At 38.2% G+C, this 27428-nt stretch overlaps 1 protein-coding gene across 5 annotated transcripts in view; it reads right to left on the bottom strand.

The window, feature by feature from the left end:
- The window catches only part of HDAC9 (histone deacetylase 9), an 895346-nt gene that overhangs the window by 119482 nt on the left and 748436 nt on the right, over nucleotides 1-27428 (bottom strand). For 4 of the 5 annotated variants that reach the window (XM_043966016.1, XM_043966013.1, XM_043966011.1 and 1 more), the window contains one exon: nucleotides 14145-14263. In XM_043966016.1, the coding sequence (XP_043821951.1) occupies nucleotides 14145-14263 (119 nt within the window). Of the gene's footprint in view, nucleotides 1-14144; nucleotides 14264-20659; nucleotides 20709-27428 lie in introns of those variants that run through there. The other variant, XM_043966014.1, reaches the window with a different exon arrangement.

Here is a 27428-nt window from a genome sequence, read left to right as displayed (position 1 = left end):
GAGGAAACTTAAGCAAGCATGGGTAAGTAGCTGGATTTGAACTCAGGTCTTCTGGACTCCTATATCTGTTGCACCACTTTTTCACTTAGGGTATAGGCCTCCTACTGGTATTGCTCAATCTTAGTGTCTAAATAGTTTGTTAACTTTGAGGACAGTCTCCAGGTGCTTCCCAAAATGTCTGTGCTTATTCAGAGCTCCACCAATAGAATGTTAACATATCTGTTTTGCTATAATCCCTCCAATGTTTGCGATTTTTCCTTTTTTGGTCAATTTGCCAATCTGATGGACATGAGGTAGAACTTCAGAGCTGCTTCAATTTGCATTTTCTAGTTATTAGCAATTTGGAGCCTTTTTCCATATGACAGTCACTAAGCTAGGATTTGAAGGTGATTTTTCAAAAGTATGGGTCCAATCAGGTGTTTCTCTTTCCACTGAGTTTAACCCATTCAGCTCCCTCACTTCTTTTTATTCTTTTCTCATATTGCCAAGAAAGTAGAAAGTAGGAGCCAGATATGAGCATGCTTTACTCAGAGAAGTTTATTTTGGCTACACATAATAATCAATAGAACTTCTCCTTTTTTGTCCCTTCTTTATCTACATGAGACGTGAAGTTGATCCAAAAGAAATTCTTGTCTTAGTGGAAGTGATTAGAAAATTCAGACAACCTTCTTCCTCTGAAGTATCTAGCCAAAGTAATGCTAGGATCACAGATTCTGAGTTGAAAAGGACTTTAGAGGTTTATCTAGTCTTACCACCTCATTTTACACATGAGGAAACTGAGGCCCAGATTGGTTAAACACTTTGTTACAGGTCACATAAGAAGTGGCAGAACCAGGATTCATATTCAACTCCTACAACTTTCAACTCATTGGTTTTTCTCTTTCACTGTGTTTCTTCTATTTTCCAAGTGTCCACCTCTTAGAAAGCTGCCTTTGAGAGATGTGATCTGTATGGATTTTGGTTCATTGCCTAGTGACCAAATTTATGATGCACCAGAACAATCTATTCCAGTTGGATCATGAAGTCAATTCCAATTTAGCTTTCTTCAGATTGGACAGCTTGAAACTGCCCTTGGAGCCACCCAGGCAACCAGACAAAATGATATAGTTATATTTAAAAAACAGACCTTTGAACAACCCTGAGCTACGAAGTTGGCCCAGCATTTATAATAGCTATTAGTGGGTCACTGGATGATTTACTCTTTAAATGGCCTGCGTTCATGTCTTTCCTTAATTGCTCCTCTCTCTTTGCACCCTAGTGCCAAATAGTCCCCATGGGATTACTGAGTAAAACAACAGGAGAGCTTCCAATAACCATGATGGCTCCTTAATAAAAGGCAGCTCTTAAAGTGGACAGCATTCCTGGAAGCCCCCCAAGCAGCCAGAGAAGCCTTTGTGCACTTAGAGAGTTTGTCAGTTACTGAAATGATCAACTTGTAGTAATTGATTGCCTATGATGGCTGTTTGGATAATAAAGTGATTTTAGGGGATGTGATGGGAACATTTTCCAAACAGCTACCCTGAAAAAAAAGGAAGGGCTGGTCAGAAGGTCAGTTGTGAAAAGAGAAATCTGATGAGAAATAACCACATCTGAAAAACCTGATTAGATTGAATCCAAGAACAGAATTGCAAAGAAAGGAAAAGGTCTGGCAAATCCTTTTACATTTGTAGATAAATGAATCTTAGTAAGACAATGGGGTTAAACACTGGGCACAGAAGTGAGAGCTTCCATTCCAAATGGACATGCTCACTAAACTCATAGTTCCTTCAAAACTGCAAATAAATTCAGAGCAATCAAATATACAGTAATCCTGACAAATTAACTTTTTGGTGGCATTTTCTTGGCCTTCTGGCTAAACTCTTGTCTTCTTCTATGCTGTGCTATTCCTTTTTCTTATCCTACACTGACACATTATTGTGAGAAACTCTATATGGAATATTTGGTGTATGATAGGAGGTTTCACTTAAGTTTTAAGATCATCAAAATTTTGAGGTAGAAGGAACCTGGGATCCAATATAGTCTAACCTCATTTTATAGATATCTGTGTTGTTTTACATGGAAGACTTTCCCTTTCATGTAATGGAACAATTTTTGATAACTCTGGAATGGCTTCTTGCTGGTGAATTGTCATTGCCACCCTGACCTTATCCAGGAAGACACACTACAAGTTTTGTCCAGGTGAGGAGGATAATTTCTGGAGCCTTCACAGTGGAGGATTGAAGACATCCATGACTGTTTGGTTGGCTTTCTAAGTAATAGCTGGACTCTACTCTCTCATGATTACCCTGATCCTGTATGTGATACCCTCCACTAGGATATTCCCATCCACTGATGCAGAACACCAACAATTCATGCCTGCCTTGCCCAGGCTGTAGGATTTCCATCCATGCTCATAGCATCATCAATTAAGGAGGTTGGTGGTCAATGAATCCAACCCTCTCATTTTATTAAAGAGGAAACTGAAACCCAGAGAGGTAAAACACCCTGACCAAAGTAACATAGTTAATAAATGTTTAAATACAAGGAAGAAGAAAGCATTTATTAAGCACCTACTACGTACAGACACTGTGCTAAACACTTTAGAAATATATCATTTGATCCTTACGACAAACCTGGGATATAGGTGCTGTTATCCCTATTTTATGGATGAGAAAACTGAGGCAAACAGAAGTTAAGTGAATTGTCCCATGATCACACAGCTAATAAGTATATGAAGTCATATTTGAAATCAGGTCTGCCTGACTCCAATCCCAGTACTCTGTATACTACACTACCAGCTATCTCTTACATTAGAGGCAAAGATGGAAAGAAAAAGCCAGACATGGGAGACAGAGACGTGATGCAGTCATATTCAGGCTCAGGCTCAGAAAACTCATTTATTCTTTTGTTCAAAGGATCTCAGTTATCAAAATGCCCAAACAAATTGAAAAATCTGTCCTAAGTTGGGTTTAAGGTAGAGATGCAGAAGACCATGTGGGATGAAGGTTTAGGTACAAAAGACTGATAAGATAAATTCTCTGATTATTCTCTACTCCCAGAGCCTTTTTAGAACCCACATTTATCTCCACAACATGAGGAGGCCTCACATGCATGACAACCCTCTCTGTGCTCCAAACAGCCAACAGGAGGCATATTCCCTCCATCTTAGATCAGGGTATGCTTTCCCTTGCTGATTATCTCTAGGGAAAACAAAGTGCTTATGGAACATGACTTGGGACTTTTTTAGAAGAAACTGGAACAAAGTACATGGAACATGAGAGAGGGAAAAAGCTTAGAGGATCTGCCTACAGAAAAGAACTTTGTTTTTTCCACAAAACTGTCAGAAAAAAAAAACAACTTGTATGTTTACTTTCTTCGAAGAGTTTATAGCATTGATAAAAGTCTTTATAGATACAGTTAGTCATACCCTCAGCTTTTGCACACCACCTATGGGTACTCAGTGAATCGTTCTTAAGCTGATCAAAATATGGAGGAATACAAATCTTCAAATATAATGTACATGATTTTTATCAATCCTTGTATTTTCACCCATACTTACATGAATACTGTTAATATATTTTGTTTTTTACAGAGAATTTGCTGATAGTTCTCTCCCTATGCCATCCTCCCATTGAACCCTCCCTTGTCACCGAGAAGATCAGTTTTGTTAAAAAATAAATAAATAAATTTAACCAATGGTCTACACAACATTCAGCACCCATAGTCCCTTGCCTCTCCACCAAGAGGTAGGAGCTATGTTTGGTTATCTGTCCTCTTGAATGAACATTGGTCAAAGCCTTTAATATTAGTGTCCTTTATTTTCTAAGTTATTCTGCATTTATCTTGTTGAATCCTAACAATAACAGCCTTCTAAAGAAGGCAGAGCAGATATCACAACATTTGTTTTCAAGCAAGATAAATGAAGTCTACAACCCACCTGATAGGTCAGTGTAAGAACTGAGTCAGAACAGCAAACTGTTGATTTCTGCTCTCAGTGTTCTTTGTCCCAACCCCTGGAGTTCACCTGCATGTGGGACTTAGACTAGGTTTGGATAAAATGACAGAAGGCAACATGTTTTCTGAGAAGATTCCTGTTGCACATGGAGAGTTAACCCCAATGTTTTCTCAGTGCCTTATCTAGCCATACATTTTCCCTAGCAAGTGTCCCTTACATGTAACGGTGTGCTTTGTCTGTAGGTCACTATCAAGCTGTGCTACACATATAAATCAGGTAGAACTTTTGGGATTGAATTACCTAAGGAATTCCCCTTAACCTTCTTAGTGCCAGAGAGCAAAACAAGAAAAAATGGGGGCAAGTTACTAAGAAGTAAGTTTAAGACTGGTCAAAGGAAAAACATCCTAAAAATAAAGTGTTCCAAAAGGGGGATGAGCTGCCTCAAGAGAGAAAGGATACAACATTGATGATGTCTTTGAGCAAATGACTAGTTAGTTACACAGTAAAGGAAATGGCATTTCATCTAAGGGTTGAAGCCGACCTTCTCTGAGGTTGCCTTTACTTTCTGAAATTGTGAGATTCGGTAACTGTCTTCCTATTTTGTTTTCTATCCTTTTAGTTCTAAACTCAGAGAGATATTATGAGGGATGAGGAGAAGAATGAAATTGGCTAAGATCTAAAGTGCATATTGACTATGATTTCAAAATGCCAGAAATGTAAGTAGCAAAAGTCTCCATACAAGACTATTCTACCCAAATTTCATAGCACAATTATAAAGAATTGGCATTCCACTCAGTATCTCCAGGGCAAGGGTTGCCTGCATCCTTTCTTTCCACTTGACTGTTGCCAGTCAGGAATCAACTCAGGATTGAATGAGTTAAGCTGTGGTTATTTTAGCTAGAGGATCATTTCAAGTGATACCAGAAACCATGCTCTACAGATGGAAAGTATTCTTCTGCAATTTTGTATTTGGGTCATCATCCAATATAAGAAAACGGGCAATCAAAAGAGAAAGAACAGAGGTACAGTAAGAAGGAAATTTATAGTACACATTCAAGTTAACTGAATTTTTCATCTCATTGTTAAAAATAATCCCTAATGCCCAGATTTGCTGCCTGATCTATGTATTTTGGTGGGGTTTAAAAAATTATTCATGCCATTATTCTGTTTCTGTGGGCTAACTCTTAGATATGCATGTAAATGTTTAAGGTGCAGATATGGGGGTACAAATATGCCTCCTTCATGACTTCTAGTGAGGCCTCTCTTTGCCTGTCAGTTCAACCAAACAATCCATTAGAAGTGAAAGGGAAGGTACTTTATTGATCTGGCCTGACTCTATGAACAATGGGGGCACATAGATAGGTGTCTGTACTCATGTTGGAAAATCCTTATTTTTTATCTTGAACAATGTTTCTTTTTTTATGGGGCAATTGGGGTTAAGTGACTTGCCCAGGCTCACATAGCTAGTAAGTGTTAAGTATCCGAAGCCGGATTTGAACTCAGTTCCTGCTGAATCCAGGGTCGGTGCTTTATCTACTGCGCTACCTAGCTGCCCTTGAACAATGTTTCAATCAGAAACTCACTAATCCCTCTGAAATGTTATAGTTTCCATTTCTAGAAAGCATGTCTCAGAAAACTGATAAGAAGCCTGGACTTAGAGTCAGAAGAGCTGGGTTTAAATCTCATATTGGACAATTATGAAGAAGTCACTTAACTTCTCTTCATCTTAGTTTCCTGGTAACACATATGTGTGTTTATAAATGGATATGTTGGATTATATGATAATCATAGTATTTTATACACACATGTATCTAAACATATAGGTACATGTTTAGGAATATATATATATATATACATATATATATATATACTCACATAAAAATATGTATTTAAGGGAAGAGAGAAGAACAGAGGCAGGGAGGGAGGGAAGAAAGAAGGGATGGACAAAGGAAGGGGAGGAGAAAAAAGAATAGGTACAGAAAAAAGAATACAAAAGATATGAATCTCATTGGTTTGGACTAGAAGTGGTTTTTTGCCACATGATGAATTAGAAAGAGCAGCACATTGAGACATAAGAGACTTTGCTCCTAGATCTGCAGCCCCTGAACTGTGTAACCTCAGGGAAGCCACTTCCTTGGGTCTGAGAGTGACTAGCAGGTCTTTCAGTTCCCTTCTGACTATAAAGTGACCTGTGTTAATGTACCTATTTCATGACACAGGACCAGGACCTTTCTCTCCTCTCCTCCAATCAAATCATCTTCTCTTTGCCTTATACTGTCCCAGCCCACAACTGCTTTTTAGGGAATTTTAAAGCATCACTTGAATATAGTTTGTGTGAAGGAGCCCTTGGAAGGAAGGATGCTCAGACCCCTACAAGCAAGATAAAAAAGGGATATAGAGACGTCAGGACAACTTCCTTCCCACCCCACAGAATATGCAGAAAAATCATACAAATAATTCACAGTAGCTCATAAATAAGTGATAAAATTATCGAATCACTCTGGTGAGTGGAACATTCTCCGAAGAGTCTAATGTACTCTAGACTCATAATTACATGATGTGTTTTGTGGAAGGGAAATGAACTATAGATTTCTAGTGGGAAAATCCCATGACTTTCTGGTGCCATATCAATCCATATAGAGGGTCTTTTACTTCCATGGCAGGAAACTCTCTTGAGGTTACTAGATAGCCAACCCCCTGCCTTTCTGGTGAGCCTCACTTTCATCTCCAGTTATCCATTTAGGTTCACTGCCTTATTGTAGTAACATACAGGACTTGAGCTCTCCCCAAAAGAGACAAAACAACTTGAAGTTGCGAGAGAAGCAAGATACTTTTGTAATAGAATTGAACTAACCAAAGTGGCAATAACTGAGGGCAAAGTCAACTCCTTTTCTTAATTATATCATGGTTTATACTCTTGTGCTTCTCCTCTAGGCCTAGGCTCATCTATGTTCCTCTTCTAATGATTTTAGAGTTTGGTACTGTCCAGGACACTCCCTCTAGCCCCAGAAAAAATTCCCGTAGTCTTGTCAAAAAGCTGGATTCTAGAACTCTTCATCTTGGAGTTGTTGGCAACCCCAAAGCTGGAAATGGCCACGTAATTGCTCTCTCCTCTATCTAGTGGGTTGGTGGTTAGGAATTCTCAACCCTCCTTCAAAACAATGGAAGAAAGAACTCTTAATAATAATCCCAGGGATAGTCTTTCCATGGTTTCTATGTCTAAGTTGGGTATTTACCTCTTCACAACTGGGGCCAGGAAGATGGGATCCAGAACGATGCTCCCGGGTCTCATGGGTAAGAAAATGAAAATTTCTAATGCGTGTCTGTTCCATATCTGCCTTTACTCAATCAAATTCTGCTCTTACCTCTGCTGTGCTCGAGTCTGTCGTCCAAAGGGGAGAAAGGCCTGAGTTTATAGCTGAAGAAGTTCTTCTCTATGTCATTCCAAAGGAGTGGCTCTTCTCATAATCATCAACCTTCATAAACATGTGAGGAAACCACTGTATTTGCAATGACAGAGACTCCTATGCCCCAGGAGGCAACAACTCTCCATCCCTCATAGGAAGACGCAATTGAGAGTTCCAAAGATTCCACACCGTGTCAACTCATCAAGATATCCAGAAATTCTCTCAATCAGCCTCCAGGAGTCATCCTTAGTATTTTCAACAAGGTGCCAATGGGTGCGTTCACACCCTCCACAGGCAGATACATTCAAGTTACTAAGGGCTTAACAAATAGAGCAGAGAACTGTGCTGGTAATAAATCCCCATAGTGTAAGAAGCCAGGAATACAATATAAGTGTCAGTCTACTTTTCTCCATAGCTACTTCCTTTTTTGATTTTAAAATTATTTTCTCATTTTAAAATTAAAATTCTATGGTATTTTTAATTAACACACATTTATTTTCTCTCCCTCTCACCTCACCTGTGCAGACACTTTTAAGATCACATCACCTGCTTCTTCTTATAGTTACTGAACATAATAGAATGTTAAAGTTTAACCATTACACTTCTACTCTATTTTCCCCAAATTGCTAAATTGTGAATAATTCATTGATATTACTCAGCAGTCTATGTTACCTCAGTTCCCTTTGTCATTTTTGACTAAAAAATATATGGTGATAGATGGAGGTAGAAATAATCTTGATAAGAATTAAAGGGAGGGGCAGCTAGGTGGCGTAGTGGATAGAGCACCAGCCCTGGAGTCAGGAGTACCTGAGTTCAAATCCGGCCTTAGACACTTAACACTTACTACCTGTGTGACCCTCGGCAAGTCATTTAACCCCAACTGCCTTACTAAAAAAAAAAAAAAAAGAATTAAAGGGAAAAGGTAGACATGTCTTCATGCTCTACATGAGAGTTGTATATGTAAAGGATTATGAGTAGACAAATGGTCATGAAGTCAGGACACTCTTTTTCCACCTCCTGCTGCATTCTGTAATTTATAGATCTGTCACATGTGGAGGAGAAAATATGAGCAAAAGTGTTTTATTTTAGCAGGAAGTCTGAGTGAAAGTTGAAAATAGTGGTCAAGGTACATTTATGGGTTCCCACACTCCATCAGTTCACACCTACTGTGATGGTGTGGGAAAGTGTGTGTGTGTTTGTGTGTTTGTGTGTGTGAGCAAATTCTCTGCAAGGAGCTCATAGCAAATAAGACAATTTTTAGAAGGTGTCTGACCTTCCAAAGGATCCAGAGACCACCTTGCCCTTTTAGCTGAATGAGAACTTGGGTTAGTATTGTGAAATATGCATAACTTGGTTCCCCAGATTTTTAAAAGACAATTTGTTTTTGTGAAGGAAACAATATCACAGAATGTCAACAAAGTCTATGCCAGGCAAGAAGGAGGAGTCCTCAGAGCCCCTGGGAGGTTGCCAGTTGCTCCTAATGTCCTTATTTATGAAACTGGGCTCCAGTGGTAAAAGAGATAGCATTTGGCCTTGAGATGAAAATAAACATGGAAAGTATGAAAAGTAGTAGATGCCAATTAACAATAGCTATAATTCAAAAACAGATAGAATAATCTTTCCATTTGATCTCCCATTTGACCTCTTAGCCCACCCACAGCATGTAATCCCTAATGCCCAATGACCACTTAAGTAAAATGCCTTTCTGGCTGGGATTGCTCAGTTTTAAAGTGATCCATGGGGAAACTTTCCTGAAGCTTCTCTTCTGCCTAGCAATGAGTAAAATCTAGCAGTTTCTCCCATAAATTAGTAAATGGTTAAACAACATTGGATATGTCAATATAATAGAAGAGGTAGTTGTTACAAGTGTGATGGGCTTACAGTCTGGAAGACCTAAGTTCAAATCTTGCCTTAGACACTTACTAGCTGTGTAAGCTCAGACACTTACTAGTTGCTTAGACTCAGTTTCCTTATCAGTTAAAGCAGATGGTTAGATTTTATGGTCTCCAAAGTCACTTCCAATTAAAAATCTATGATTCTATGAATATTATGGCATCATAAGAAACAATGAATATGAAGAATACAGAGATGCAACGTAAAGGAAGACTTTTGTGTTCTTATGCACAGTGAAATAAGCAGAACCAGAAAACAATGTACAAAATCACTGTAACAAAGTAAATGGAAAGAACAACAACAACAAAAATAAAACTAGAAAAGAAACTTTTGAAATTATAATGAACAAAATGCAAGATGACCCAAGAGAAGTAATGATAAAATAAATGTTTAAACTTTTTTGATGAAATAGAAGACGAATAGGGGTAGAATGTGCCATTCATATACACAGTGGATGTATTGGTGGGTTTGGCTGAACTACTTTATTGTTCTTTCTTATTTTTTTGTTACAGGGGATGACTCAGTGGAAAGGAAAATATGACCAGAAATGAAAATTATATGTATATATATACATATATATATATGTGTGTGTATGTGTGTGTATGTATACACATATGTATGTGTGGATATATATGTGTATATATATATATATATATATATATAAATCTGTAAAAACGAAAATGATAACTTCAATAAGAAGAAGATACTGCCATTTACTGTCATGGGGTACTTGTTACTTTGATTATTATTTTCATTAGATAATTATATCAGCCTCTTGCAATACTTATAATGAGGGAAAGACTAGATTAATAGCTCATCTGTGCTTTGTTTTTTTGTTTGTTTGTTTTTGTTTTTTTTTTTTTCCACAGGGCAATGAGGGTTAAGTGACTTGCCCAGGGTCACACAACTAGTCAAGTGTCTGAGGCTGGATTTGAACTCAGGTCCTCCTGAATCCAGGGTCGGTGCTTTATCCACTGTGCCACCTAGCTGCCCCCTCATCTGTCCTTTGTGCATGTGGAATTCCATATGAGTAAATTTTACAAATAACTGAACTTTATATTACTTGGTGTTTTTAAAAATTCTATTATCAAAATCTTACCAAAAGGCATTGTCCATATCCCTGTGTTTCTAAACAAAAAATATTAGGTGTAATAACATTGTATTGCTAGCTGAGGTCATATATATGAACATAAGATAGGATACTAATCTTTAAGACAATATTGTCCTCATGGGGAAGGGGATGTAGGCAAGCTGTGAGTTTCTTGAAGGAAGGAATTTTTCTTTTTACTTTTGCCATTCTGTCATGTCTAGTACCCAACATGGTGCTGGACACATAAGGGGTTCTTAATAAGTGTTTGCCAAATGAATGAAAGAAAGAAAGAAAGAAAGAAAGAAAGAAAGAAAGAAAGAAAGAGAAAGGAAGAAAGAGAAAGAAAGGAAGGAAGAAAGAAAGAAAGAAAAAGAAAGAGAGAGAGAAAGAAATGTCATATCACTGAGATTTTGGAGGTCCTTTCTTTTAATGCTTTTTCTGTCTCTTTCTTCATTATTAGTGGATTGACTTTCATGTCTTGCTATCATCAGTAGGTCTTACTAGCAAGAAGCATCAGTGGCGATACAAATAAAGACATAGGACAACTCCTGGAGCAGCAAAACCCACAGAAGAATGTGCTGAAATCATCTTCCAACCAAGGATGGCTTGGAAGGTTGGAAGGAGGGACTGTAAGTCACAAATCACTTGTTAATCTGCACAAATAATAGGCGTATCCATGTTGGGATGAAATCATAGGTTTAGACAAATAGTTTCTTAGAATTCTTTGCCTTAATTTCCAGAACAATCAAACTCAACTGCCTACTCTAATGTTCTATAGGCAATTTATATCCATACTTTTCATAAGTTACCAAGACTTCATCCCATCATGCTTTACACAACCAAGGGGAATAGAGTTGAAAGAAAAGGTGTCTCTTTTCTTCCAGATTTCAAACTTTAGTCCATCTCAAAGTCATTGGTGATTGCATGGGGTACTGAAAGGTTAAATGACTGGCCCAGAGTTAACCAGACACTGTGGGTCTGAGTCAGAATTCCAAACCATGTCTGCCTGGTTTTCTATCTACCAGACCATGCTAATCTATACCAAGAACACAGACTAGGCACTCAATAAATGTTCAGTAGAATACACTGGATGCAATATCTGTAGCATTCTTTCTCCTTGTAAAAGTCACACCTTAAGAACTTTTTAAAAAAGAGGACTTGCATAATATTTTGAGGACCATTCCATTTGTATGTTAGACTCCAAATCATAAGTCAAGTTCTTGTCTCTCAGTTATGAATGATATCTCTGCCCCCATTGCTCCCTCTTTTTATTTGTAAGTTCTTCCCAGAACCTCCAATTGCAGGAAGGGGCCAGATCAGCCATCCTTCATTCCTCTCACAACTCCACTTCTGACTGCCCGCACTTCACACAATGCCCTTTTCTGCCCTCCCCCAGCCCAATCCTGCTCTTTAGCTCCTATTTATGTGTTGTCTTCTTCAATTATAATGTAAGTCCCTCAGGGGCAGGCACTGTATTTCATTTTACTCCTAGTGATTGTATCTCTTGCATTTATCATGGTTTGGTATTCAGTAAATCAGTTACTCGTCAACTAGTATTTATTAACCATCTACTATGTGCCAGACTAAGTGCTAGGAATAAAAAGAAAGGCAAAATATGGTACTCGTTCTGAAGTGCTGACTAACAATCTATGTCAGCAATAAGTGAATAAGGAATGCTAGTTGTCCATATCATCTTATGTAATTGGATGGACAGCCCTCTTAACTGGTTGTTCGGTATATCTATCTCAGAAAGACATTCTAGAATGACAAGGTCACAGGGCCAAAATGGACAAACTGTAAGAGAGCAGGGTGCATCACATATGAGAAAGTACTTTTGGTGATCCTAAGATGCTCCCTAAAATAAAAAAAAAATTATTATTTTTTCAGCACATGTATTTTACTGGTATTACGGATGCAGTGCTGAACTAGAGGTAAAGAAGATTTGAGTTCAAATCTTGCCTCGGGGACTTTGTGACCCTAGGAAAGTCACTTAACCTTTGTGTACCACATTTCTTCATTTGTAAAATGAGGTGGGGGGGATAGCCCCTGCCTCATGGGATTGTTATGAAGATCAAATGAAAGCATATATGGAAAAGTGCTTTGGAAACCTTAAAGTGTTAGATATTAGTCCTATTTTACTGTTTGTTTTATTATCTCAATGTTGCTACATGAATAGACATTATAAAATTCTATAATCCTAAAATAATGATTATGAGTGTCCTGGTGCTTAAAGACCACAGGTATCACTAGGCTAAGTATAAAGAAGATGGTATTTGGAGCCAGAGAAGCTAAGTTCCAATTCTGATTAACTTTGGGTAATTCGAACAGCAGCATTTTCTACTTGCCTGCATAAAGTGTAGAATGGCTTATTAAACAATAGACTCTGAGCCATGCATAGGTTCCTTATCTTTTGTTTTTGTTTTTTACTGCCTCGGTACCTGTAACCAAAAGAAAGCTAGTTCCAATTCTTCTTCTGTGTTCCTTTTCTCCCTCCTCTTGCATCAAAATTGCCAAAGCAAATGGTGGAACAGGGGGAGGTTGAGCAGGTTGGTGAGAGGTGTCATTTGATATTTGAGTGCAACTTGGCAGGCAGCTAATAAACAATCCCAGCTCATGCCTCCAAGCTACTTTTGAGAAATAAGTTTTTTACAACTGTCTCCCTTGGCAAGGAAAGAGAGCTGAAGATAGACTCAGAGCCTGAGGGATGTTCTGGAAGATGAATGGGAAGGAGCATCTTTTCTCTATTTCCTTCTTGGCTTTCCATGTGTTTTGTATTGTTTGTGTTTATCTCAAGATGATGTAAAATACTATTGGTGGGGGGGGGGGGGTCAATTATTCCCAAGTCTTGACCCAAAGGCAAGGGCATTGGCACTTAACAATTGTGACATTTCATTTAAATTGTGTTTTGTGGGATAAAAAGGTCACAAGGACCCATGATTGGTAAAAAACCCTATCAATTATTGTTTTTCCCAGAGTGAGAAATGATGATGTCTAGCTTTTTATGTTACCAAGGTTGTATCCTTCAACAGGTCTGCTCTAGAGTAGGTGATGTCATGAACAGACAGTGAGCAAATTCTGATGGGATATTAAAAAGAGATAATGGAGAGCCCTAGAGTCAGAAGCGATAGATGTTCAAAGAAACCATGCCAATCATTGCTCGGCAGAAAACAAAGGTTGGCAAAAATTGAGTTCGTGTGCCCTGTGACATGAACATAATGTTTTTGAAACCATTTTTTCTCAGCCCCAGGACTTCTCATTTTGTTCATCTACCACTGAAGACATTTGGTTAGTTTTATTAAATATGTACTTGTGGTTCGGTACAATCAATCTCTCTCTCTCTCTCTCTCTCTCTCTCTCTCTCTCTCTCTCTCTCTCTCTCTCTCTCTCTCTCTCCATTTGCAGATGTGGAATACAGAGGGCCTACCACTTTGTTCCCCATGATTATTCTTAAAGAAAACCACGTAACTTAAGTCTATTCATATAAGGTATATTTTGCCAGGGCTCCATGGTCTTATGTCTCACACACAAATACACACACACAAACACCACTTGAGGGTGTGCTTTGGGTGTCAGTTGGGTAGCCATGCTGGGTAGTTTCCTTTAGGTGGCTCCTTCTAGGACACTAAAATTTTAACCTTCATTGACATTCATCCATGTCTAGAAAGAATGATGAATTTCATGAAGCAACGGGCAGCCTCATTAGAATTGCTTGAAAATGTTTCACGCAATTTATTTGACTCAAACAAATATCAATTCACAACAGGGGCTTTTCTATCCATAAAGGCTCAGAAGCAAATAAATACCAGACTTTGATACTTACATTTTGCTGTTACTTTGTACCCACCCAGGGGAGGGGTGTGGCCTTCTACAGCATCAAATCCCGCGGAAACAAGCACTATTTCTGGACCAAATTCTCTGGCAATGGGCATCACTACGGTTCTGCATTGGAGAAATAGAGCCAGTTACATATGTGAAGAATCTGCACCTCAAACAAACATATGGAATATGCTCTGTAAGACATGGCTTAACACAATTTCAAAAAAATGTAAATTAAAAAAATATAAAGCATCAAAACCTCCACATTTCAATAATATACAATACTATTATTTTAGCATCCTATTCATATTTTTTTCTCCTCCTCTTTTTCCTTAAAACAAATAAAAAACAAAACAGGTACATTCTAAAGCCTTTAGTATCGTACTAACATCTGTGCCCATTTTATGCTCTTGCCTACAAAAGTTGCTTCTTCCAGAGGAGTGACTCATATTTTACAGAGAAATACTCCGAGTTTCAGTGGAAACCCGGCTTGCTCCAGTTAGTGAGAAGTTGGTGTCAATTTGAACACTAAATTTCTTTGGGGAAAATGTTTGCTTTCCAAACTTAAAAAAAAAAAAAATTAAATATTTGTCATGGTGGGGGGTGACTATTGCAAAAGAAACACACACACACACACACACACACACACACACACACACACACACACACACACTTTCCTATAATTAAATCCAGATTCTATGGACAGGGGTTCCAACTTCAGTCAGATAGAAAGTGATAGACAAGAATTGATGATAGCACCCCCTTCTGGTTCCTCCTGGACATTTCAGTCCTTCACACAGTCCCAACTTATCAGGTTCCCTGATCCCCATTTCCTCAAAAATTTGTGGGAGAGGAGATAAAGAGCTTTCTGTGCTCTGCTTTGTTTTGCTTTAATCTGGTTCTCTCCCCCACCCTGCACTCTAGGGTTTGAGTATTAACAGTTTTGGAGAATTCAATCATTGGTCTGGGAAAATGAAATAATAAATTAAAAATAACATCACACCGATATTTTCTCATTTCACCAATGAATTACCATCATCTTCTGTGGTTTTATATGTGTATTAAACCACTGAAAACCCAGCACAGCTTTGATGGAGGCTCACTATGAGGGGGACTACAGGTGTGACCCTCTCCTAATACCACAGGCTGGACATTTAATATATGCATTCATATATACAGATAGCTAGGTGGGACAGCAGTGGATAGAATGTTAGACCTGGAGTCAGGAAGACTGGTATTCAAATTCTACTTCAGACATTTATTAGCTGTGTGACCCTGGGCAAGTCACAATCTCTGTCTAAATTTTCTCTACTATAAAATGGGGATAATAATAGTACCATCTCTTAGGATTGTTGTATCAAATGAGAATATATGTGTAAAGCATTTAACCCAGTGCCTGACACATAATAGGCTCTATTTAAATGTTATGATTTCTATTATTATATACATATTAATGTTTTAAAGGTAAACTGATTTAAGGTATTGATTTACTCTCATGATACTTAGATGCACAGATGAGAAGTAATAGCATCATTTTAATGACATAACACTCAATAGTCCCACATGTCTAGTATGGACTCTTTCCTCAACCCCATGTCCTGGAAATTTTAGTATCTTAAACTACTATATACATTCCTTGATAGTGGGGATTGTTTCATCTTCATTCTTTGTATTTGGAGGCTCAGCACACATCATAGTACCTGGTGCATAATAGGCTCTTAATAAAGGCTTGTTGGTTTAATTGCTTGGTGTGGAAGGCCATTCCTGAATCCTGGGCCCCCAGGTGTGAGTCACACTCTCTTTTAATTAAGTTGGATTAATTTGCATATAATTTATATTTATTTATTTGTGATCATGCCAGAGGGCTCCTCTCTGGTTTCAGATTTCACAGAAACCTCTTTATTGTGTCCTGAAGTCTGTTCATCCACCACAGGAAAGAACCCCAGGGTTGTTCTCTAAAGGGCTCTTATATCTAAGGTCTAAGGTTCTTCCCCACTATCTTCCTCACTCTCAAAATGATTTACCATGAAAAGTCAAATGTTATTTTTTTACATCTCTTATGCTGTGCCAGAATTTCCAGGTATGATTCATTTAGTCTTACATTATCTATTATTTTACATTGCATATTATATCATGATATAATATAAATATATAATAAGCCCTTCCCTTCCCTTCCCTTCCCTTTTTGCCCTTCCCTTTCCCCACTCTTTTCCCCTCTCCCTCTACATATATGTATATTTATATATAAATATGTATTATATATTTATGTGTATATTGATATATAGATTCACACATACCCCACAGACATATGTATATATGTATATATATGTGTGTGTATATATGCACACACACACACACACATATGTGTATCTTATGGAAAGCAATTAGTAAATGGTTGTTCATTAGCAGACTAACAATGGAGATGATAAGTTGCCTTTTATTTACCTTCCTTGGAAATATTGAACATTGTTAATAGACTGGTTGTTTCAATAGAATCTCCACTCCTGTTTTAGCCCATTTTTCTTTTTCTTTTTTTTCTTTTTGTTTGTTTTGTTTTGCAGCACAATGAGGTTTAAGTGACTTGCCCAGGGTCACAAAGCTAGTGTCAAGTGTCTCAGGTCAAATTTGAACTCAGGTCGTCCTGAATCCAGGGCCTGTGCTGTATCCACTGTGCCACCTAGCTGCCCCTCAGCCCATTTTTCACTGACCTTCACCTCCTCTTCAATGTAGTGCATGCATGCATGTTCATGCACATGCATACACAGAGACAAAAATACACATAGACAGAGAGCTCTTCCTTTGCTTGAAAAGACAGCAGGAGCTTGGGAAACTCCAGTAGGAATTCCCCAAAGAAATAATCCATTCATCTTTACATCAGTAAGGAATCCACGTGACATCAACCATTCAGTGTAAGATCTTGAAAATTACATGACCTTTTCTTCAAATACAACTACCGAAAAGTCCCACCCCATAGTCTATTACCAGGGGATATGATTCTCTTGATCTGTCTTCTTTCATTATATACTTTGGGGACTGTGTGAGAATGATGCTCCTAGTGCTTATCCCACAATAATTATGTGACCTAGGGTAGGAAGAGAACCGTATGCATTCCCAAGGCAGACTTGCCAGTCAAGTAGCCTGTCATATTTAGCCTCCATATGTTTGGGGACATCACATAATTCTGCTTTTTAAGCAAGATCCCTAGAAAGGAAACACCAATATAGCCATTCCCATGAAGCTGAGAGGTAGCATTAGACATTGGAGAATCTTTCAACATATTGGCATAGAAAAATAAGTCATTTCCCCCTTGGCTTAGAAGCATCAGCCAAAATTTGGGGAGGCAGCGTGGTGCAATAGAAATATCATTGGCACCAGAGATAGACGACATGGGTTTAAATCATGCTTCTGCCACTTAATAGCTTTGTTACTATGGGCAAATCATTTAGTCTCTCTAACCCCCATTTGCTCATGTGTAAAAATAAAAGAATTGCTTTAAATGGTCTCTGAGGTCCCTTTAAATTTTAGATTGATGATTTTATGTGAGCATTATTCTGATACTGTTGTTGTTTCTGAAATATTGTACCAAGAACAGAATGGTGAGGGAAGGAGGAATTGTTTTCGTAAATATAATACCTTATCCATGACTTCTAAGAGCTTAAGATCTAGTGTGGAAAGATACCCATTGTATAAACAATGAATATTTTTCTTTGTACTTAATTGGCTGAAATATTTGATTAAATCTATTTTGTTTGGAATATGTCCTCTGGTTGACAGATATCAGTGTGCACATTGGTGACCATCATTGTCTATGGTTCTGTGTGTGTACTGACCCATTGAGAACCTGAAACCTGGGACAGCTTTGATAGGGGCTTATTTTGAGAGGAACTACATGTGTGATCCTCAAATGCTATCATACTACAATTGTGGCATTCTCCTGACCCCATATCTGGAGCTTCTAATAGAAAATTATGATACCAACAATCAGCATCCTGAAGAAAGAGTATGATTCAGCATGAAACATGCTGGATTTGGACTCAGAGACCCTGGTCCAAAGCCTGACTTTCCACATACTGACATGTGACCATCAGCAAGTCACTTCACCTCATTGTGCTCATCTGTACAAAAGGGGGTTGGACTAGGTGGCTTGGGGGGCTGCTTCTAGCTCCACATCTATGATCCCCTAAATCATTTCTTTGCCTGGCAGATGCATCTTGACCAGCATATCTTCAAAGAGGTTCCTCACCAGATTGTCCTACAGATGACAAAGTTGTTGACCACAAAAGTGCTTGAAGACTAGTTATTAAGCAATCTACTGGGAGTCTTTAATCTGTGATAGGATAGGAAGGAAGCACAGTGACAAAATTACCAAGCCATCAAATGTAGTATGAGAGTATCTCACACTACGTAGTATCTCTCACTATGAGCCCCTAAATAATGCCCTTGACACAAATTCCAGACAATCCCAATTCTGATCCAGTCATTTAGGATCTGGTCATTTGGAAGCATCATCATCAATAAAACACTGAGAAATGAGTTTCCAAAACTTTGGTAATCACATGCTACAACATGAAGGGCAGAATCACTCTGTCGGCTTTTCAATGATTCATGTGGGTATGTGCTGATGAATGGTGCCATGGGCCATCCTTTTGAAATGTTCATCCAGAATGAGAAACCACACCAGAAGATGTATATGTCTCACATAAGAGAGGAGGGTTTATCCTGCATCCTGATACAAAAATGAAAATTCCTAGATATAAAAATCACTGAATATTTCTGCTTTATTTATTCTTCCTGCTTGAAATGGACTAAGTAGGCATCAGATATTAGCACATAAGATCAACATCTAGAAATAAAACTGGGTGAGATATTTAACACAGTAGATGACAGTCACTATCCAAAAAGATCATGAATTGCTACAATATGAGGCTGAATTTAATAAAAATGAAACTTAATAGAGATATGTGCTAAGCATTACACTTGATCTTAAAAAAGCAACTTGATGGCTAAGAAGGGCTGAGAAAGGTATTCATCTGAAAAGGCTCTGGGGATTTTAATGGACTGCTAGGTCAGTGTGAGTCAAATTGTAGACTATTCTCCTGGTTCTGCTCATTTAACTATGCATCGGTTAATAGATGTCTTCCCAGGATTCCCTGATACTGACCTCTTTGTTATTTCTTACAATAAACTAGCATTCCATCACATTCTTGCATTCTAATAACATAGCACTCCCAGGCATTAAATGCTACCTAGGTTCACTAATCTCTGTTCTGGACAGCCCCCATCAGGACTATTACACTCTTCTGGAGACCACATTTTAGGAAGACCACTGATTGATACCTTCAAAATTCATAGAAGGGTGACCAGGAGCCTCGAGGGCCTTATGAGGATCAACTAAAGAATTTTGGGTCCTAGAAAATGAAGATTTGGTAGCAGAAGGCAAGCAGGATGGGATTAAGTATAACATATGTTTTCAAGTACCTGAAAGTCATCTTGTGGAAAAGAGACTGACTATGTTACAAATGTATTGCAGAGATAGGAAAAAGCACTGAACTCAGAGTTACAGGTATTGAATTCAAATCCTGCTCTGATATTTACTACCTCTATGACCTTGGACAAGTTCCCTTTCTTCTCAAAGCCTAAATTTTCTCAGCTACAAAATGAAGACTTCAGAATAGATGGATCTTTGAAGTCCCTTGCGTATTAATATATAAAAAAATATCTTGTGAAGAAGATTACTCCATGTGCAGTCTGATGGGCTCTTGATCTCAAGGGCTTACTATATTGGAGCTGTACTTCACATGGGCATCAAACCAGTTTAGTACACTGCTACAGCTCAGAACTCCCAAGAGGAAATGATTTGTCAGCCTCAGCCTCCCCAACAATATTGGCATCTTCCACCATGTCTGCCTAGCATTTTATTTTTAAAAGATATACTCATATGAGGAAATGCAGAAAGACCTCCTTCCAAGATGACCGCAACCCATAAATAAATCCTCTTAGGGTCAAGTCTCCCAATTATTTCTAAATCCCTCAAATAGTTCTACTATCTAGTCTGGCCCTCTTCATCTTGGCAACAAGGATATTATGACAATCTTTTCCAAACATCTTGATGAAATACAGTTATCTATGGCTGGAACTTCTTGATATCATGGTAGGGTTAGTGACCTGCTCAAAAATTAAATTATCTTTGTCTATTCTTATGTGATCTAAGTGAAGCCATCCTGATTTTTAGAGGTCACTGTTTCCTTTTCTAAATGTTCTTTCAGCACTCCTTTAATAACTCATAGAAGAGTGTTTCCAGAAATCAGAGATAATCTCACTGACCTGTTCAAGGTCTACATTTAACTCATTTTTGAACATGAAAACATTTACCCACTTTCAATCCTGAAAACATCTTTCCCATTCTCCAATCTTTTAAAAGACACAAAGAAATCATAGCCAACAGTTATTTTAGTACTGTAAATATAATTTTTTTCAGATCTGATTGCTTGAATTCATTAAGAGTCTTGAGGTACTTACTTTCTATTGCCTCATTGATCTTGGATTTCAATAAAAATTTACTGAATCACTAAATTTCAGAGAAGGAAGGAAGGAAAGAAGGGAGGGAGGGAGGGTGTCAGGAAGGGATGGAAAGAACAAAAGAGAAAAAATAGAACATTTAGAAAGATAGATTGAGGGAATGTGATAGTAAAAGTTTCTATGTTTGAAATAGCCGAGAATTCTTTAGAAGATATGGAAAAAACTGATCATGACAATGGACTTAATTCAGGCAAAACATCTACCTAAGTTGACAGTCAATTTCCCCTCCAGGAGAACAATCAGATGTTTCTGACACATGAAGTTTGGAAACTTAATTTTGTGCCCATTTCTTGTTATTACTTTTTTATCCCCCCAAATCCCTAAAGAGGTTTGACTACCATAAAATCAGTAATAAGGCTTTTTATGCTTTGGATGGGGGTGTAATGCAGGGCTTAGAATAGATATTGCCTTTCCCTTCACCCAATGAATAGGACAGAGTCTCCTTTCTGCAATGTTTCAATAGTCATCCCTTTGGTCTTTTGACAAATGATTGCTTTCCATAAAATCTTATTGCATAAAGCCAAAGGACCCCTGGATAAAAATTAAACTCAGTACCGTAATAAAATTCAATACAGATTATAAAAAAGAAGGTAGAAAAATGTGTATACTAAAAAGAAAAGATTGTAAGTCCATATATTGCTTCTTACAGAGAAGGGAAGGTAAATTTCTGCAAACTAATGAAGATGGAATAGAAAAGGTCAAGTTTCTCTTTGAGAAAATGTGTTGTGGTTTATAGCATTCACAAAACAAATTCCAGCATGACATCCTTCTCAAGGAACTGTTTGTGTCTTTGGAAAAAGTGTGTACGATTTGGGGTGAACTCTCCTTTTTGATGTGGCCTTCCCTAAGTGGGCAGCGTCATCAAGCTTTTTTTTTGTCCCCTTCATTGTGAAACACTATGAGAAGAACAGGATGCAAGGCAGGGTTCATTTAGAAACTGAACCTCCTCTCATGCCAGGATTGTTTGGCACCATCTGAAAGAGGAAGAGTAGATGGAAAAGGAAATACTTTAGAATCACAATTGGGCTCTGGTTTATAGGTCCATACCACCTCTGCCAAGAAAGTTGGCCCCATAACCAGGATGCCAGCTTTTGTAGAGAGATGGAAAAGTGGTGAGGCTGCTGCTCATTGACTAATGTGATAAAAATACACGCTAAGGGGCAGGGGTCTGATTTCCTTCCAGAGTTATTTGACCCTGAAAATATGCTCAAGAGCAATGAGATTATGACTCATGAAATAACATTTGCTCCTTTTAAAATGTATGACTGTATTATTAGATAAAATCTTTCAGTTCGACAAACAATGATTAAGCAATCATTCAGTATGCAAGACATTGTATTACAAGCTAAGCACCAAAAAAAAAAATGAAAATGTCAATCCCTGCCCCAAAGCTGCTTATAGTCTAATAATTATAATAGACATAAGTATAAGTATGTAAGGTATACACAACTACGTATAGGGATAGTAAGGCATAGTAGATAGAAAGTTGACTTTGGAGAAGAAAAATTTGGATTTAAACCTTGCCCTTACCAAATAGTGGCTCTGTAACCATGTATGTAAATCAAATGTGAGTTGTGTGCCAGTACAACTTGGGCAAACATTTCCATTGGGAAAGAGATAGCTAATGGGAATACTCCCCCAAGCTGTGCCCCCTGTGGATCTTGTTGTAGTATACCTTTTATGTGACCCCACAATTTCTCACTTTCCCAATTAACTCTCGAAGTTTATGGCTCTAATACCTCTAGGATACACAATAGTAAAAGAAGTATCCCCTGGCATGTTTCCTATACCAATAAGATCACAGGTCTGCTTTAAAAAAAAGCAATGCAGAATACTGATAGCTTCTGAACAACGTAGTGTAAAAAGAATCCAAGATCATAATTTGGGTAGCCATGTGGAATGTGGATTGGGGAGAGGAAACACTGAAGGTAAGGTAAACCAATTATTAGCTATTACAGTGGTCCAGACAGTAGGTAATTCCCAGCAATAGATAATGAGGCCATACATCAGAGTGAAAGGCACGTCAGTGGAGAAGATAGGAGAGGTTCTGAAAACCTGTAACACCCATCTAATTCCTCTTCTCCATGGAGTCCTTTCAAATACCTAGTAGCACCATCATGCCCCAATAAGGTCGGCTCTTCCCCTGAGTAAATATAAAGGTTTTTTTTTAGCATAAATTCAAGTCCCTACATATTGAGGCAGAATAAAGAAATAGAAAGAATGTTGGGTTTGCAGTCAGAGGAACTGAGTTCAAGTCCACCTGTGATTTGCTAGAATATGTATTGGCCTGTTTCTTTTGTTTGTAAAGGGAGGGTATTAGGCCCAGTGTCCTCTAATGCTCCTCTCAGCTCAAAGTCTTGGGCTTTATGAACATCCTGCTTCCTTTGGATCCTTTCCAGATTGTTCAAGCCTTTCCTGAAATGTGATTTCCTCAACTGGAGCTTAAATACTAGGTATAGCTTAACCATGGAACAGTGTGGGAGCACTGTCAGCTCCATAATCCCCAAAACTACATAGCTCTTTCTGCCACCCAAGGTCAAGTGAGCTTTGTAGATTGCCACACTAGCTTGTTGAGTCACATTGAGCTTATGATTTACTCAACCCCACAGGAGTTTGTTTGTTTGTCTGTTTGTTTTGCAGGGCAATGAGGGTTATGTGACTTGCCCAGAGTCACACAGCCAGCAAGGGTCAAGTGTCTCAGGCTAAATTTGAACTCAGATCCTCCTAAATCCCGGGCCAGTGTGCCACCTACCTGCCCCCCACGCCTTAAAAGGTTTTTTTTTTTAACAAGTAGGAGCCTCACTTGACCTTCCTAATCTGTCAGTGGAAAGTTGATCATTGAACCCCAGTACAAGATTTTACATTAATTCTACTAATTTTCTTCTTTCTAGATCCAATCAAATACTTTATTCTATCAAGACCTTTTTTGGATCTTGACTGCCATCCAGTTTATTAGCTACTCCTCTCAGCTTTGTGTTATCTGCAAATTTGGAGATCCTGACAATTAAGCCTTTATCCAAGTAACTGATAAAAATGTTAAACCACACAAGGGGACAGGTTCTTGGGTTTCTCCTCTGCAGACTTCCTGCAAACTTGACTTTGAATTATAAACAACTAATGTCTGAGTCTATTGTTCAACCCCTTAAAATGTACAAATATTATCAAATGAGATAATATTTGTAAAGCTCTTAGTATATCTACCATTTAGTAGGCATTATATAAATGTACCTATAATTATTAATAATAATAAGAGTTATTGTTGTTATTACCTCTCCATATTTTTAAAGAATATAAAATATTTTATGAAATCCTTTCCTAAAGCATTTAATAAAACATTTTATATTGTTTGTTATCGAATGCTCTTTATCAATACTTTGCTGAAGCATTTTCCTACAACCTGTTACAAAAAGAAATGAGGTTAGTTTGGAATGACTTGATCTTGATAAAGGCATGCTGCCTCTTTGTCATCCATCACTGTTCCATTTGGGGGGATGTTCACTAATCATCTTTTTAATAAGAGTTTTGGAATTTTTCCAGGAATGTTTATTATGTTTATTGGTTTATGGTTTGCTGAACTCGTCAGATCCTATATTTGAAAATCAGGACAACAGTCATCCTTCTCTTCCTTCCAAGATCTCTCCTTTTCTTCACAATTTTTTTAGATATCACTGGCAGTGGCTCAGCAATCATAGGATTTCATAGATGTAGCACTAGAAAAGACTTGAGATGATATCAAGTCTAGCCTACTCATTTTACATATAAAGAAACTTAGGCTGAGAGTGGTTCAGTGATTTGCCCAGAATTCCACACTTAGCAAGTATCTGAGGCCACATTTGGACCTGGACCTTCTGACACCAAGTCTACCTATCCACTTCTCCACTTCTTCATTGATCATATCAGCTGGTTGTTTAAAACGCAAGGATACAATTGTGTGACTCTGAGCAAGTCATTTAACCTTTGTCTCAGTTTCCTCATCAGTCAAATTGGGATAATAGCACCTACCTCCCAGGCTTCTTGTGAATATCAAATGAGAAAATCGTTGTAACATGCTTATCATCGTGTCAGACACTTAGAAAGTTTTATTTAAATGCTTTGATATCATTAACTGTTATTAGTTGGGTCAGTGGACTTACAAGAAGCTATATTTTCTCCATCTCCTTATTTACTGGATTGCGACTCCCTAATAGGCCTTTATTATTTTATCCTTTCCCTTCCAAAGGTCATTCTCCTTGAAAGAAAAAAATAAAAGAATTTAATCGAGAAGCTCTGCTTTTTCTCTGTCATCAGTTATCATCCAGCACCTAGCCCTATACTTGGCCAATGGTAGGAGAGTCATAAATGCTTGGTGATTGATTGCTTGTCCTATCTGTCCCCAACAGTAGTCCTATTTCTTGTTTGAGCCTCCTCTTTCTCCAAGAGAATAAAAACAAACAAAACAAGAAAAAATCCCCTTCTTTTTTGGTTCTTCAATTTCCTTCAATTTATGACATCAGCTCATGCTGAGTTCAACTCTATATTTATTAATTCTTCAAAAAATCCACAAAATATTATTTTGGCAGAGTCCTAAATAATAGATAGATTGCTGTATTTTCAATGAAATTCATCTAAATGACTGAAATAATTGGATGGGGTTTAATTGTTACAGTTATTAGATTGAATGGGTCAGCCATCTGTTAGCCTATCCATCATTCCAAACTACCCAGGGCCACAAACCTTTAGCTGAAATGATGATGCAATATCTCTTAAGACCAAAATATTACAGAAGCACATTCTTTTCTAAACATGCATTTAAAGAAATCAGCAGGATTCAGGTCCCCTAACCCAAAGTCCAGCACTAAAGAAACAACAGATGTGAGGGTAGTATGCAGAGCAAACATTGCTTCTGCTAAAGTGGTGTGGACTGAATGCTTCATAATTAGACATTTAGACTGCTGCTGAGGCAAGGACATTCCAGTGCAACTTGGGAAGGATTAGGGCTTCTCACTTTGCTCTGCATGAAGTCTAATAGGACAATGCTTTGAATAAGAATAGGATTGTTTCTATAATTAATTATGTCTCTTGGCACCATATAGTGTGGAAAATGGCCAAGGAACCTGTAGTCATTTTCAGCTACTGTTGGATTGGACAGTCTGTCCTTGATGTGGCCATTGATACCATTTCCCCCCAACCAAAACACACACACACACACACACACACACACACACACCCCTCTCCTCCTCCTTTTCTTTTTCTCATTGATGTGAGGGAAATATTACTGTCCTAATGGCCAGGAAAAGAAAGTAACTGCAAAACACAAGTCAATTGATGCTAATGGATGAAAAAAAGGAGAAGCCTCAGTCACAGACCAAGAGAAACATTGAGGCTCCTAAATATTGCCAGTCCAAACATAGTGGGCAAGATTAACTTGAAAGTCAAGTGATTTGGAACAAAAGGAAGCACTCTTAGGGGAAATGGTGGTGGATTTTGGAGGGATATTACTGTTAATTGACTAAAAGCTTAAAATAAATACTTTAATTATCAAGGTAATCTCAATAATTGTTTCTAAAAGTAGGCAGACAACACAGTCCTCTATCAGGTTTACAAATAGGATTCCCAAGGATGACTTTGAGTCAAATTATATAAAAAAGGAGGAAAAAATTACAGGAAATAAGAATTTTAGCATAAACAATTATTGGTGCAAAATGTAGGGGGCAGCTAGGTGGCCCAGTGGATAAAGCACTGGCCCTGGATTCAGGAGAACCTGACTTCAAATCCAGCCTTAGACACTTGACATACCAGCTGTGTGACCCTGGGCAAGTCACTTAACCCTCATTGTCCTGCAAAAAAATAAAAAAGAAAAATATAAAATGTTGTTAGTGCCATTGTTTTCTAAAGTTAATAACAGGCAGAGCCAAGATGTTTGAGGAGAGGCTGTGAGTCCCCCAGTTCTCGATAAATCCATCCACTCACTCCCAAATAATGCCATAAAATAAAAACTCCAAAGCAGCCTAAATCACATAAGAACAGAGTGAGAATATTTTCCAGCCAGAAATGGCAATTGAGGTCACCTGTTGATCAGACTGAGAGAGGAGCTCAGTGCATGGCTAGACCCACCCAGGAATGGATGCCTCTGAGTCTTCAGCACCAGTGGCCTCTTCTGAAGCTTGGCTTGCAGACTGGTGATGGAGTTTGGTGGTTGGACAGGGTGAAGTGGCTGTAGTCTCTGCTGGAGTTGGGGTGAAGCGCCCTGGTTCTGGACTAGTGGGCCAAATGGAGTGGTGGCAGCCCAGTGGGGGAGGGGCACAGGCTCACCAAGCTTCTGACCATAGAGAATCAGATTTCAATCATACATCTTCTTCAGGCTTGAGATGAGTCAGCAAAGAGAAAGGGGAAAATAGAGAGCTTCTTGGGGGGAAAGATAGACCAGAATATACCCTAAGAAGAAGATAATAACAAAGTCAAAGCTCCAACATCTAAAGCTTCCAAGAAAAATATTAATTAGTCTCAGGCCTTGGAAGTGCTTAAAAGGGACTTTGAAGAGAAAGTAGGAGAGATAGAAGGAAGGTTTAGAGAGAGGGAGGAAAGAATGGAAAGAGAAATGAAAACAATGCAGAGAGCCATGAGAAAAAGTCAACATCTTGAAAAGTCAAATGGAAAAGGAGATAGAAAAATTTGCTGACGAAAATAATTGCCTAAGAATTAGGATTTAACAAACAGAAGCTAGTGACTT

Source organism: Dromiciops gliroides, chromosome 5 (genome assembly GCF_019393635.1).
Source record: "Dromiciops gliroides isolate mDroGli1 chromosome 5, mDroGli1.pri, whole genome shotgun sequence".
In the NCBI taxonomy this organism is placed as follows: Eukaryota; Metazoa; Chordata; class Mammalia; order Microbiotheria; family Microbiotheriidae; genus Dromiciops; species Dromiciops gliroides.
This window is presented reverse-complemented; position numbering and strand designations above follow the sequence as displayed.